The 14,736-nt window shown below is 39.7% G+C and overlaps 1 protein-coding gene across 1 annotated transcript; it reads right to left on the bottom strand.

The window, feature by feature from the left end:
- Positions 1-1,607: 1,607 nt before the first annotated feature.
- LOC107825062 (uncharacterized) lies at positions 1,608-4,236 on the bottom strand. Its single transcript, XM_075252767.1, has 4 exons — positions 3,934-4,236; positions 3,703-3,840; positions 2,414-2,999; positions 1,608-2,173 (listed from the first exon to the last, which is right to left on the bottom strand). Exons 1-4 carry the CDS (start codon positions 4,234-4,236, stop codon positions 1,608-1,610), a joined length of 1,593 nt encoding a protein of 530 aa, XP_075108868.1.
- Positions 4,237-14,736: the final 10,500 nt, after the last annotated feature.

The raw sequence follows: 14,736 nt of genomic DNA on the forward strand, positions 1-14,736 counted from the left end.
CAGACCCAAGAAGATCTCCGAGTGTCTTCTAATAAGGTCAAGTTTTTGAAGAGTTCTCTTGCCCCTTTACAGTCTTCTTACGATGCTGCTTTGGCTTAGAGGGAGGAGCTCAAGAGTGAAATTGATCATTGGAAAAGAGAATACGAGGCTCTTGAAGACAAGGCAGCTGTTGAAGTAAGTTGGGCCATTTTGAACATGCATCATGATACTCTTATGGAGGTAATCCAGGAAGGTTTTAACTTGGATGTTGAGTTAGCAAAGATTAAGGAAACAATAGAAAAAACTCAGAAAAGCCAAACCTTTGCTTCACCCATGGCTGATACTCCCGAAAATGTTGAAGCTAATCCTGGTGTGGTGGATGTCCCAGCTCCTTCTGATCAAATCGAGCCTACTGTTGCTGATGATGCCATCTTGAATTCTTCTTCAGAACCTACTCCACAGTGAAAGTTTGTTTGTGAAGTTTAACTTTTTTTTGTTGGTGGAACTTTTGGTGGCTTTACCCCTAGTCCCATTTGGGGGTAATGTTTTTTGGTAACAACATATCCCCAGGTCTTTTCGGGGATTTTGTGATGACAATTAAGTTAGGACTAAGTTTATACTTAGTTTTAACTGAATATTATAAAAATTTTATTTCAACTTATAATACCTTCGACTTGAGTTTCTGTTATACTCTTGTAATGATTTGCCCTTGCTTTGTTTCTTTGTAAGTTCAGGGTCTTGATTCCATTCTAATTTAAATATGCGGTTTTTTTGTTTTACCCCTTTTAACTTTGTGCATTTAGAAATGCTTAGTTAATTTCATGGATTTTTTTAATCAAACATGAATTATAAAAGAGGGCCTTTTTATATACGACACTTAATGAAGAAGACGTCTCAACTTCATAATGGTGTAAACATACGAAAGGAGAAATATGAACACATATGTTTCTTGAAATAATTTTGATAAAGGTTTTCATTCGAACTTTGTCAAGCTTTAATAACACTTTACATGTATTTAAGTATCTTCTATAACTCTTTTGTAACTATTTTCCTTATAACAGATTTGTAAAAAAAGAAAATCCAAGGGTTTCTTTATGACCCATGGCTAAATACTGTCTTTAACCTAAACATTCGTAGGAGTTTGAAATTTGTAACCATGAGTGTATTAATCATATATTTTTGGATCAGGCTTGCGTTTTATGGCTCGTGACTTTGCTCTAAACTTGATATTTGTTGAGTAGACTTTAGGCTTGACTTTGAAATTTAATTGTTTCAACCTTATTTTCCTTCCATATACATATATCATATGTATATTATATAGTCCCCCAAGTGTTTGAGCTTTGAAGCATGAAATCTCGAACACTTGATTATTCCTTCCATGCGGTCCTTTTCCTGAAAAGGAAAAACATACGAGACTTGGAGGTACAATTTAGATGAAGACTACTTAACTCATTACATTTCCATCAGAATAGTTGTAACCCTACTTGGAATTATGTTCTTTCCGCGTGTCTTTCAGGTCGAAATTTATCATTTAGGGTGGGCTAGCTTTTTGCCTATCATCTAAAATTTTAACAATTCAAAAATAAAAATCATGAGTGGGGATACCTGACCGTTGGTATTTCCTTCCCTTAGAAATAGTACTTCTTTAGATGAACAACATTCAAATTTGAAGGTAGAATCTTGCCATCCAATATTTCAAGCTTGTATGCACCTTTTCCTGCGATACCGTGAATCTTGTAAGGCCCTTCCCAATTTGGACTTAACTTCCTTGCATTGGCTGCCCTCGTGGATTGGAAAACTTTCTTGAGTACGTAGTCCCCAATCTTGAAGTATTCGAGACGAGCTTTCCGATTGTAATACCGCTCAATAACTTGTTTTTGCGTTGCCACCTTTATTAAGGCAGTTTCCCTCCTTTCTTCAAGTAAATCCAAATTTACTCGCATCTCTTCTTCATTCGACTCTTTAGTAGCTTGAGTATATTTCGTACTTGGCTCCCCTATTTCGACTGGAATTAAGGCTTCAGCTCCGTATACAAGTGAAAACAGTATTTCTCCCGTACTTGTTTTTGCTGTTGTTCGGTAAGCCCACAAGACTCCAAGTAGTACTTCTGGCCACTTATCCTTTGACTCTTCTAGTCTTTTCTTTAAGTTGTTGATAATAACTTTATTTGTTGATTCAACTTGTCCATTGGCCACTAGATGGTAAGGTGTTGAGGTAATCCTTTTAATTTGCTAACTTTGTAAGAATTTTGTGATTTGTGCACCTATGAATTGCGGGCCGTTATCACACACGATCTCTTTTGGAACCCTTATCCGGCATATGATGTTTCGCCAGATTAAGTCTCTGACCTCTTTTTCTCGTACCTGTTTCAAGGCTACTGCCTCTACCTACTTAGTAAAATAGTCGGTGAGTACTAACAGAAAGCTTGCCTTACCTTTGGCTTGTGGAAGTGGACCTACGATATCCATCGCCCACTTCATAAAAGGCCATGGTGTAATGACTGGATGTAATAATTCAGTTGGTCGATGCATGTTGTTGCCATATCTTTGGCACTTGTCACATTTAGCCATAAAATTCTCCGCTTTTTCTTCCATTTTTAGCCAATAATAGCCAGCTCTAATTATGGTTTTTACCAAAGATCTTCCTCCAGCGTGATTTCCACAATGTCCCTCGTGTATTTCTCTCATCATATATTCCGTTTGAGAAGGCCCGAGACATCTTGCTAGGGGGCCACCGAACATTTTCCGATATAAATTGCCCTGATTTAAACAGTAACGAGCAGCCTTTTGGTGAAGTGCCTGAGCCTTTTTATTATCTTCAAGTAATATTCCGTACTGCAAAAAATTGACAATCTCGTTTCTCCAATCCCAAGTTAGGTCATTGTAATTTAACTCGTTTTTATCTTGATCAAGCACTGAATGAAATAAATGTATTACGGAAGCGTTTTCTTCATTTGTTACTTCCGCAGCGGATGCAAGATTAGCTAAAGCATTTGCCTCGACATTCTCTTCCCTTGGTATCTACATGACTTGCCATGTTTGAAATTGTTTGACCAAATCTCGTGCCTTTTCTAGGTATTGTTGCATCTTTGCTTCTCTAGCTGTATAAGTCCCCTGCATTTGGTTAACCATGAGCTGTGAATCGCTTTTGATTATGACCTTCTCTATTCTGAGCTCTTGTGCCAATTCTAAACCTGCAATCATAGCTTCATATTTTGCTTCATTATTGGTGATAGGATGACATTTTATGGCTTGTCATATGGTTTCTCCCGCAGGTGGTACCAAGACAATGCCTAGACCTGCTCCTTTTACATTTGACGAACCGTCAGTAAATAAGGTCCAAGTAACTGAATTAGACCTGTTAAATACCTGCATTTCTTTTTCTGCTTCCAATTGTATCCCTTGGCTAAAATCTGCTAAAACTTGTGACTTTATTGTAGTTCTAGGTTGATATGTAATGTCATATTCACTTAGCTCTATAGCCCACTTTGGCTAATCTACCCGATAATTCTTGTTTATGCAATATATTACGTAAGGGGTAGGCAGTTACTACAGAGATAGGATAACATTGGAAATAAGGTCTCAATTTCCTAGAAGTCATAATTAATGCTAGTGCAAGTTTCTCTAAATGAGGATATCGAGATTCAACATCTAATAAAGATTTTCTAACGTAATAAATCGGAGATTGTTTACCTTGGTCCTCTCGAACTAATACGGAACTTACCGCTACTTGTGAAATAGCAAGGTTGACAAGCAATTTCTCTCCTTCTTTCGATTTGGCTAGCAATGGAGGATTTGACAGGTACGCTTTTAAATCTTTAAGCGCTTGTTGACATTCTTTAGACCATTCAAATTGATTTTGCTTTTGTAGAGATGAAAAGAATTTGAATCACTTTTTCGATGACCTGGAAATAAACCTTCCCAAGGTTGTTATTCTTCCACTCAACCTTTGTACTTCTTTTTTGATCGTAAGCATATCCGGAATTTCCTCAATAGCTTTAATCTGCGCAGGATTTACTTCAATGTCATGGTTAGAAACAAGAAATCCCAAGAACTTACCTGATGACACGCCAAATGCACATTTCTCAGGATTTAACTTCATGTTAAATTTGCGAAGAATATGAAATGTATCAATCAAGTGCTGAATATGATCCCCTGCTTGTCGTGATTTCACTGGCATATCATCTACATACACCTTCATGGTTTTCCTAGATGTTCTTGAAACATTTTGGTCACTAGCCTTTGGTATGTGTCCCATCATTCTTTAAGCCAAACAGCATAATTTTGTAACACTAAGTCCCCATGTCTGTGATAAAAGAAATTTTCTCTTCAACTAGAGGATCTATTTTAATCTGATTAAACTTAATAATTTATGCCCTGCAGTAGCATCAATTAGTTGATCTATGTGCGGTAATGGAAAAGAATCTTTAGGGAAAGATTTATTTAGATCAGTATAATCTACACAAACTCGCCACTTACTGTGAGCACGTGATTTTTGCCTCACATGAATTACTCCAAAAGAATTCTCAAATTAGACTTTTTCTTTAATTATGTGTTATTCTAGGAATTACTGTGCAATTTTCTTGATTGTTTGCATATTTAATTTTAAATTAAAAATACCAAAATATAGCATCTGCACTTAGGATTTGATTTTACATTTTTGGTTAATTTAGTAAAATGTTATTTTTACAAAAAATGAAAAATGCACAAAAAATAACGTACTTTACATTTTTAAAGTGTTTAATGTCAAATTATGTGATTGTTTTATTTTTAGTATTTAATTATTTGTGATAAATATTATTTGAAGTGGATTAGTATTTTAAGTCAATTTAGGTTTTATAATTTGAGTTGGGATTTTGGTTTTAATTTTTTTAGACAATTTAGGAAGAAAATAATTAATAAAAGAAAAGGAAATCGGAATTGGGCCAAAATTAATTTAATCCCCAAGGCCCAAATCCTTACAGCGCAATTCAAACACCCATGTACCTGGTCCAACCCGACCCAATCCCCAGCCCTAAACCAAACAGCCCCGTTTTGTTAAGCGACTCAATCGGGACCGTTGGTTTCCATCCATCCAACGGTCCAGATTAAGTCTTTGAATTTAATATGTCACACCCCCCATACCCTTAAACCCGTCTCCATTCCCAAATTCCCCCCCACACCCGTTCCAATCGTCTCTTCAGAGACCGGAAATGCCTCCCCCAAAACCCTAGCCGCCGCCGGCCTGCTCCACCGCCCAAAACCCGGCGGCCGGTACTCCAATGGCCACCAAATTCACACCCCAGCTTCCCCTCGACCTCCCCAACCTAACCCCTCTAACCATCACCCTCGAATCATGGCCGACTGCTTCGAATATTAGATCGAAGACAAGACCTCAAACCTTAAACCTACCCAATTAGTCCCAAATTAACACCATACCACCACTAGACCTCCTTCATCCCTAATCCAACACCATTTTTCTTCGAATCAAGTTGGATTCCTTCGAATTTGAAATCGATTGGACGAACCCTAAAAGAACCAAGCCAGGGGATCGCTACGCAGTAAAAAACTAAGGTCGTAATCGACCTTAGTCATGTGTTCTCCCTCGAGAACACTCGATTAAGGTCCATTTCGGCTTCAAAATCAAGTTGAAGCTTCGAATAGGACGGATTCGAATGGTCTAAAATTCCAAGGTATTTCTTTTCATTTATTCTTTTTCGTTTGTTGTCTTCTGATTAATTTTCGTTGTAATTCGTCTTTTGTCAATTATTTTCTTCCTCCTCTTTCGGACCTTTTTCTTGGTCCAGTTTGCTTTGTTGATTAGCATATGTTATAAATTGTTGAATCGATTAAATAGTTCCGTCCATTAGTCCGTTTTCTTGTAGCTAATTCATGTTTGTAGTTAGTTGTTCTCTTCAAGTTATTTGACGTTGGTTGTTTTATTTTCTGATCCGTAAATTCTCAGTTTCAGGGGTTCATTGTTAGTTTTGAGTTTTGCTACCTGAATCAGTAGGTTTTTTAATTCATATTCATTTTTGAATTGAGTTACAATCAATCAAAACTTAAGGTAGAGATTCAAGGGGGCTTTAATTTGAAAAGTTGAACTGAGGGTAACATGACAGCATGGGCTGTCAGGGCAATTTAGAAAACCATGCTGCCCATAACTAGGGGAATAAAATAATGAAATTGGGATGTAATGGGGTAACTGACACTTCTGTCTTGGTTTTTTTGAGTGGGAAAATCAGAGGGGGTGATGGGAGGAAATATTTTCTTAATAGTTAAATGCTTTTAGGAGTTGGAAGGTAGATAACATGGGGGTAATGATAAAAAGTTAAAGGGGTACACATAGTAAGGGAATATACAAGCTGTAAAGAAAAGTCTCAATAAAAAAAATGGAGTAAGTTTGATCTTTAAATAGAACACATAGAGAGGAGAAGAAGAAAAAAAAAGAGGGGGCGGAGAAGCGGTATACACTCGATATACACTCTGGATACATTGGATATACAGGGGCATAATTCATTTTGGGGAGAGTAAAAAAGATAGAACCAAATTTTCTGAAATATTGAGAGCGGAAGAACACCAGAGAGAGTTCAAAGCTATAAAGAGAAAACAAAGAGAGATTTACGGACTATTTTTGTTCTCCATTTTTACTGGTTTTCTCCGTGTTGCTGGGATTTCTGGATTGAGGTGTTGAAGCTACTGTGTTGGGCTTTCTGCTGCAGTATTTTGTTATTTGCTGTTGCTGATTGCTTACCCCATTTTTCTGTTCTACATACCAGGTACATATCCTGAAACTCGATGTATGTAAATATCCAGTTGAAAATGAATGAAGTGGAGGCCTATTGTTGATTTACTGCTTTCATTATACTGTAATAACCGTACTGATGGACTGTTAATTATAAGTTTGTGCATTTGAACCGTTAAGTGTGTGTTAGATATTTAGAAATGCATATGAGTTTAGTTGAGTATTCGTTGTAATAATTCCATGCTGGACTAACAGAATAGTTTCTATTAGTTTAGTTAATTTCCGGTTTTCCTAGATCTGTATAAATGGTATTTTCAAGTTGTGATTAATTAGGTTGTAGACTGTTAAAGTAGTGTAATACTTCTTCTGATCATGGGAGCTTTATATTTAGTAGTGATGATGTGAGTTAATCTATAATTCTGAGTTTGAGTGGTTGTGTGTGGGTTCGAAATCAGAAAGTTAAAAGTAGATATGAGATATGTAATTCGTAAGGTTAATTTAGGCAATCCATTTTCGTCCAGCATCCTTAATTCTCGAGTTTCAATTCTCATATGTGGTCACGTTAGTGTTTAATCAAAGTTCATGAGTCAGCATTTTAATAAAAATGAGTCATAGTAGGGAATTTGAAATTTGAACTAGTATGCACCATGTTTGAAATTGTGATCATAGGCAGTTTACGTGGGTCATGAAATCTGAAATCAGTTGCTTTCCAACTCATGTTTAATGTTGCATTGAATTTATTTTACTGGCTAGTTAATTTTAGTAGTAGATTCATCAGATTTATGTTCTTAATTAAATTGAAATTCCATTTAGTGTAAAAGACAGGGCTTAACAGGCTAGTCCCTAAACGTTTGGGCCTCAGGATAATTGATGCATGGCCCAGGCCAGTTTTGGCTCCTTTCTCATTAGGCCTGGGCCAAGGTCTGTTTTGGCCGATTTTATGGTGTATATCTGGTTTTAAATTCCCTCTGTTGGGCTCACATCGGAGCCCAATGGTCGGATGTTGGTGCAAAAATATTACTTAGTTTGCATCAGTCCAGTAACAAATTAATTAGGGTCTTTCTTTTATTTTAGAAACAAATTAAGTAGAAAACTATAGATTGCTCTAGGTTTGCACTTTAAAATAATAAAACGGGATGAACCTCGCTAAACAAAACACATAAATTGTGGGGCCCTCGATAATTGTATATATTAAAATACTTAGATTTCGGGACGGACCGTTTAGCAAATTTCACGGCCTTCCCCAAAATAATAACGCGTTAGTCTCTTTAGGCGCGTATTTTAATAACATTACCTCCCTAAACTCGGGTGCGCATTTATGTGACCCAAATCCAAATCCCAACGATGTTAAAGTATGTCCAAAAACCACGGGTGTATTTATGTGACGTGGTTCAAGACTTATTTTAATGATGTTGCAATTTTCTTTAAAAATGAATAAAAGCGGTTAAGGTTAAAATTTGCACATAGGTTCATAATTGTTAAAATCAGATAATTTAAGCCAAATATAACAGCTGAGCGACCGTGCTAGAACCACGGAACTCGGGAATGCCTAACACCTTCTCCCGGGTTAACAGAATTCCTTACTCAGATTTCTGGTTCACGGACTGTAATACAGAGTCAATCTTTTTCTCGATTCGGGATTCAACCGGTGACTTGGGACACCATAAATCTCTCGAGTGGCGACTCTAAATCTTTAATAATAAATCCCGTTTTGATTGTACTTTAATTGGAAAAACTCCCTTATGCCCTTGCGGGGTGTAGGTAAAAAAAGAGGTGTGACAGCTCTGGCGACTCTGCTGGGGACAAGAACCCAGAATATCTGGTTCAGGGTTCAAGAATTCGAGCTTAGAATAATTGTTATAGTTGGCTTTATCCATTATCTGATTTTTGTTACATAATTTGGACCTAATGTGCTAATTGATTGCTTTTACCTCTTTGATATTCCGTGAATTGTATATAAATTGTTACGAAATCCTTCTCCTCTCTGAGTCTTCTAAATCATGAAGAAGTGTGCACTTCGTGTGACTTCTTTTCTGTTAGAGTCATATTCCAAATTTAGAATGAGGTTGGGACAAGCTGCAAAGCCGGTGAAGTTTCTGTATTCCCGGTACGCTACCCCCCTCCCCCGGCTCGAGCTGTCCGCTCGGGTAAGCCAGGTCTAGAACAATAAACCCAGGTTTAAACCTAGTATAACAATGCCTCATGCCGGATCTCTAGTAGGAATATTTGATTGCATCATGTGCATTTTGACTTTGGAGACTCAACACAGGTGTTGGGTCTGTCTAGGACAGGTGCACCCGAAACAAAAAGACCATCCTGATGCATCCTACTTGCTATTTGTGCATTTATTTGCTTCGGACCTGCATGCTGACCGGCTTATGAATATCGGGAAAAGTTGAGGAAAGAGAAATAGCAGTATGAGGGATAAAGAGAGTTAATCGCCTGATCTAAAAAAATGTCCAAATAGTGCCTAAACTCTGTCGAATTTTTGAGAAAATGAAAAAAAGGGGAGGCTTGTTTTTCAAAAAAAAAAGTTTTGTTTTAGCTGCCCGAACTACGCCGGTTTGATTCTCACAGGGTGTGAGATACGTAGGCAACCCCCATCGGGTCCAACTTCCTTTTTGCAAAAATAATCCGAAACTCCAAAAAAAAACAATTTTACTTTAATTTGAAAATTAATTAGGGTAATGCCGTTCTTGTCAGAAATAGTCGAATGTCCCTAAAAAGGGCGTCGGAAGGCTATTTTTTCAAGGATAGCCACTTTTGTTCACTTTTAAAGGTTTTGGCTGGTTAGCCGACACAACCTTAAAATGTTCGTTTTCAAAGTGCTGAAAGGCCGTGTTGGCAAGGCCGGATGTTTTGTGGAAAATTTTGAAAACGGTCTTTTCTCTTAAGTCAAAATGAGTCATAGTTTAATTTTAATTAAAATCACCTTAATAAATGTGCAGGATGAGCACAAATCAAAATGAACCTTTCTCAGTCTGTGAAGAGATCCCTTTGGAGCTACATATGTGGTGGCATGATTTGGAGGACGACAACATGAAAGTTGTGACAAAAGCATTGGGCGGTCTTATTGGGCTCTTGAAGGTTAAACCCAGAAAACACGTGATTGAGGCCTTGATACCATTTTGGGACCCAGCACATAATGTGTTCCACTTTGCGGATTTCGAGTTAACTCCTACGTTGGAGGAGATAGTAGGCTATGCCGGGTTCGAAGGGAATCTCAGAACCCAATACCCGGTAGCACCAAGAAAAGTGACCCCTCACAAATTTTTGGACCTGTTAAGCATCAGTCGGGACATCCGGGATGGAAATTTGGCCAAAGGATTTTGTACCTTCTACTTTCTGTATCGATGTTACGGGAATCCCCGTGGCTTCGAAACGCCAAACACTGGTCTTACTCACACTGGAAATTAAGACAAGTGGGAAGCTCGGAGAGGATTAGCTTTCATAGTGGCGTTCCTGGGTATTTTGGTTTGCCCGAGAAAAGACGGGAACATAGAGTTGGGGCTAGTAGGGATAGCTGACTTTATGATGAAAAAGGCAAATGGGACTATAGTGCCACTTATCTTGGCAGAAATTTACCGAGCTCTCACTAGTTGTCGAGAAGGAGCGAAATTCTTTGAAGGGTACAACGTACTGTTACAAATATGGATGGAGGAACACCTTTGCCACCATCCCGGATACTTGAATTGTGGTTTGACTAGCCTCGAGTGCATGGAAAAACATGAAAAGCGAGTAGTGGGTTATGAGTTTCCAGATGGTACGAAAGCATGGCACACTCATTTGAGATCTTTAACCGCAAATAAGATCGAATGGACATTTGGATGGCTTTCAGTCGACGAAGTAATCTATATGTCAGCTGAAATGTGTTTTTTACTGTTGATGGGTCTTCGGAGTATCCATCCTTATGCTCCGCACATAGTCTTACGTCAGTTAGGCCGATACTAGACCATCCCACACAATGAAGATTTGAGTCGGCAGGTCATTGAGTTAATGCCAAAAGCTGCCTTCCCAGAGGAGAAAGTGCATCGGGTTTGGCATAAGTGCAGATTCTTAGGGCCTAACACTCAAGTACGAAACCTATCCAAAGGCGAGGTGGAGCCCAGTTACACTTCCTGGTATGGTAAAGGATCCTGAGTTCAATATGAGCCCGACAGACCCGCAAAGAGACCCAATGTCCAGCAATTCACCGACGGAGCTCAAGTGCAATGGGACTGGCTGACCAAAGAAAATGAGTACATGGCTAACATAAGCAAGTTGGAAAAGCAAGTCTGAGAACTTCAATTCGAGAATAGCTTGCAAATGGCGGCAGATGAAGGAGAAAAGAAAAAGTTAGCCAAAGAAAATGAGGCCCTTCAAGCTCAAATTCAGAAATTGAAAGTAGTGGCAGAAAATCCAGTCCGAAGTAACAGAGATGAAAAGCTCGTAGCTAACCTAAGGCAGAAAGTGAGTAACTATAGTTTCTATTTGAATAAAGCAGAAAGTGAACTGGCCAGGGCTCAAAAACAATTGGCTAAAAATGCAGATGAACGAGTATGCCTGGTTAAGCAGTTAAGAGAAAGGTACGACGATGAGGTCGCGGGGTTGAAGAAAAGGGTCATGGCCACGGAGAACAAAATGATCAAGTAGGAAAAATACTTCAAGGTAGAAAGGGAACGATGTTATACGACATTGGCGCAGTTAGAAATAGACTTGCAACAACTTCAGGAACAAAATTATGCAGCCAAGCAAACTTTGGAGGCCAGGGCTCAGCAGATTGGGCGTTTGTTACAAGAAAAGGGCGTCATAAGAGAGAGAATTAGAAACATCACAGACTACATCATTATGAAGTGCCACATTTGTGAGGATATGACTCGCACTACGTTCTTTGCAGCGGTGATGACCTTTGTTAAACAAATAGTGAACAACTTGGACCGACTTCAAAGGGATCTTGCACATAGGCCCGCGACGAGACCGAATGATGTCCCGCGGGCACCAGGAGCATTGATGTACTCATGATTTTCCGTTTGAGTCTGTATTTCCTTTTTTGTCGGAGTCCGTAAGTCATGTTGGGTTTATATTTTCTTTCTGTTAGTCTGTATTTCTTTAAAGTATGATAGCTTAATTTCGGAGTCTGTATTTTGTCTTTTGTATCAGAGTCTGTTAGTCTTTTGAAATTTGTTAATATTGAGTCTTTGTGATCGAAACATCTGTTTTTATAAAAGCTGAAAATCCCAAAAATGTTTTATTTACTTTCACACTTATCTGACAGAACTACACACGGTCTGATTTATGCGGGGACATGATACATAGGCAATCTCTATAGGATTCGACCACCACTAAAAAGGAAAAGGGGAAATAAAGAAGGATAGAATAAAAGAAGCTTAAAAGAAGGGGCATAATTATGAGAGGCCGGAATGACGCACGCAACCGAAGCAAATGCATGATAGAAAATGGTTAATTGCCTAGGAGCATTGCATCCCAACGTGTGATTGCATGTGTGTTAAACTCTAAAAAACTAACAAGTTTGTTGTTTTTCAGAGAATTCAAGCAGTTAGTTTATTTAGAGGATACTGGCACATTATCATTACCAAACCAGATCAAAGGGACCAATACTAGAAATCATGTCTATCCCAGATGTCGACACTAGTGTTGAGGTGGAAGAGTTGGACGTCAATAAAATGAAAGAGGAGATGCTCAAACTTAAGCAACAGATGGCCGAAATGTACCAAGCTTGGTCCAAAGGGCAATCACCGCCGCCTTACCCAGCCAACCCGGCTTATACCCCACCATTAGCTCAGTCTCAGGATCATCCCACCACCGATCCATGTTTTCCCATTTATCAATACTACCATGGCACTACTTCTCATACGCTACAAGCTCCACCACCAAAATCAATTCCATACCCTCCTCCGCCAATCACCCCTGTCTTTGTGGCATCTCCACCAGCTGCACTCCATAAATTCCCGAGTGAACCTGTGTTCCAAGCTCAGGACAACCAGTATTATCCCCCGGAGCCCACTTTCAAAGCTCCCGAAACCTACCCCTATGATCCACGTTCTGATCTCCCGAGAGAAGCTGAAAGACCAGCCAAAAATCCCGAACATGAAGAGATGTTTAGAAAAATGAAAAGCATAAAGCAATCCTTCAGGGATATGAGAGGGCTACGAGGTCAGGTAAGTGTGGCTTACAAAGACCTATGTTTATTCCCAAATGTACAACTACCGACAGGGTTCAAAATGCCCAAATTCGACTTGTACAACAGACATGGTGATCCGGTGGCTCATTTGAGAGGGTTTTGCAGTAAGATGAGGGGAGCCGGAGGAAAGGATGAATTGCTAATGGCTTACTTCAGTCAGATTTTGAGCGGATCAGCATTGGAGTGGTACACCCGCCAAGATCACGGAAGATGGTACACATGGGATGATCTGGCACAAGCATTCGCTTGTCACTTTCAGTATAATCTTAAGATCATTCCAGACCGACTATCTTTGACTAAACTAGAGAAGAAGCACAGTGAAAGCTTTAGAGAATATGGTTTCTAGTGGAGGGAGCAAGCAGCAAGGGTAGATCCCTCAATGAAAGAGAGTGAGATGGTTGATTACTTTTTGCAGGCTTTGGAGCCAACTTACTTTGTTCATTTGGTGTCCGCAATCGGCAAGTCTTTTAATGAGGTTGTAAAAATGGGAGGCACGGTCGAGGAGGGGCTTAAGTCAAACAAAATCATGAGTTATTCAGCGATCAAGGCAACCACTCAGGCCATTCAAAGCGGCACTGGGGTGTACTTGGGAAAAAGAAGAAAGAAGATGTCACGACTGTTGAGTACGGAGCCTGGTTCGGATTTAGAGGCCCGTCACCCTACTATAACCAACCACGACCCTACCACCAAAATTACCCCCACACTCCATATAGCCCTCCGCAACATTACTACCCACCGCCAGATCCCCATTTTTCTGTCCATCATGCACAAACCTATACCCAAACTCCGGCACACGTACAATAGCATGCGCCAGCTCATCCATACCCAGCTCCACAAAACACGTATTCACCCTCAAGAGCCTACATAAATCCCTCCGGGACGGGTTTCTGACCAAACCAAGCCTTCAAGAATGAGAGGTTACAGAAGCAAAAGACTTTTACTCCACTGGGGGAATCATATACCAGTCTGTTCCACAGGTTGAGGCAGTTGGGCATGCTGAATCCAATTGAGCCTAAAATGCCAAATCCTCCTCCAAGAAATCTTGACCACTCGGTGAGTTGTGAGTACTGTTCAGGAGCCCCGGGGCATGATACAGAGAAGTGTTGGAAACTGAAAACAGTTGTGCAAGAGCTTATTAATACTCGCCGGATCAAGGTTCAGGCCCCAGAGGCACCAAATATCAATCAGAATCCACTGCCAGCTCACCATGAGACCCATATGATTGAGTTGATACACAAAGAAGGGGATCCCAAGAAGCCCTCACAGACGGTAATGATGATCCATTCAAGCAAACCCAGCTCGAAGGAAAAGGTAACCAGTGGGAAATCAGTGGTCTAGTTGAAAGGGGTAGACGATAAGCCCGCTGTGGCAGCCAAGAGAGGTTCGTCAAGAATTGTTGCAGTAAAACCAGAGAAAGCTAAAGTGGTAGTGTCAGGGGTCACAAGTAAACCTGTTGTGGTCGTGAAGGGTGCTTGCACAGAGCCTGTTATTATAAAACCGGTAATTCAGCTTCCAGTGATCAATAGCAAGGTTGTTCCTTGGAATTATAAACGGGTGATTGTGATTTACGAAGGGAAAGAAGTCAAAGAAGAAGTTTGTGAAGCGCAAGGTTTGACTCGCTCAGGAAGGTGTTTTACTCCTGAGGAGTTAAGAAGAGCTAAAGATGATCCAACGCCGGTGAAGAAAGTTGTAACTAAAGAAGAGGCATAGGAATTTTTGAGGAAGATGAAAGTGCATGACTACTCTGTTGTAGAGCAGTTGAGGAAAACGCCCGCTCAGATCTCATTACTCTCATTGCTAATCCATTCAGATGAGCACCGTCAGTCGCTGATGAAAATCTTGAATGAGGCCCA

The sequence above is a fragment of the Nicotiana tabacum genome, chromosome 5 (assembly GCF_000715075.1).
Source record: "Nicotiana tabacum cultivar K326 chromosome 5, ASM71507v2, whole genome shotgun sequence".
Classification (NCBI taxonomy): domain Eukaryota; kingdom Viridiplantae; phylum Streptophyta; class Magnoliopsida; order Solanales; family Solanaceae; genus Nicotiana; species Nicotiana tabacum.

Bases quoted from the DNA above. Each gene is read 5' to 3' on its own strand.
- LOC107825062 (XM_075252767.1), bottom strand. From the start codon at position 4,236: ATGGGACACATACCAAAGGCTAGTGACCAAAATGTTTCAAGAACATCT. The intron at 3,841-3,933 runs GTACAAAGGTTG...TCTCTACAAAAG, and splicing joins TGCTTACGATCAAAAAAGAA to CAAAATCAATTTGAATGGTC. The intron at 2,174-2,413 runs GTAAGGCAAGCT...CTTACCATCTAG, and splicing joins TCCACTTCCACAAGCCAAAG to TGGCCAATGGACAAGTTGAA.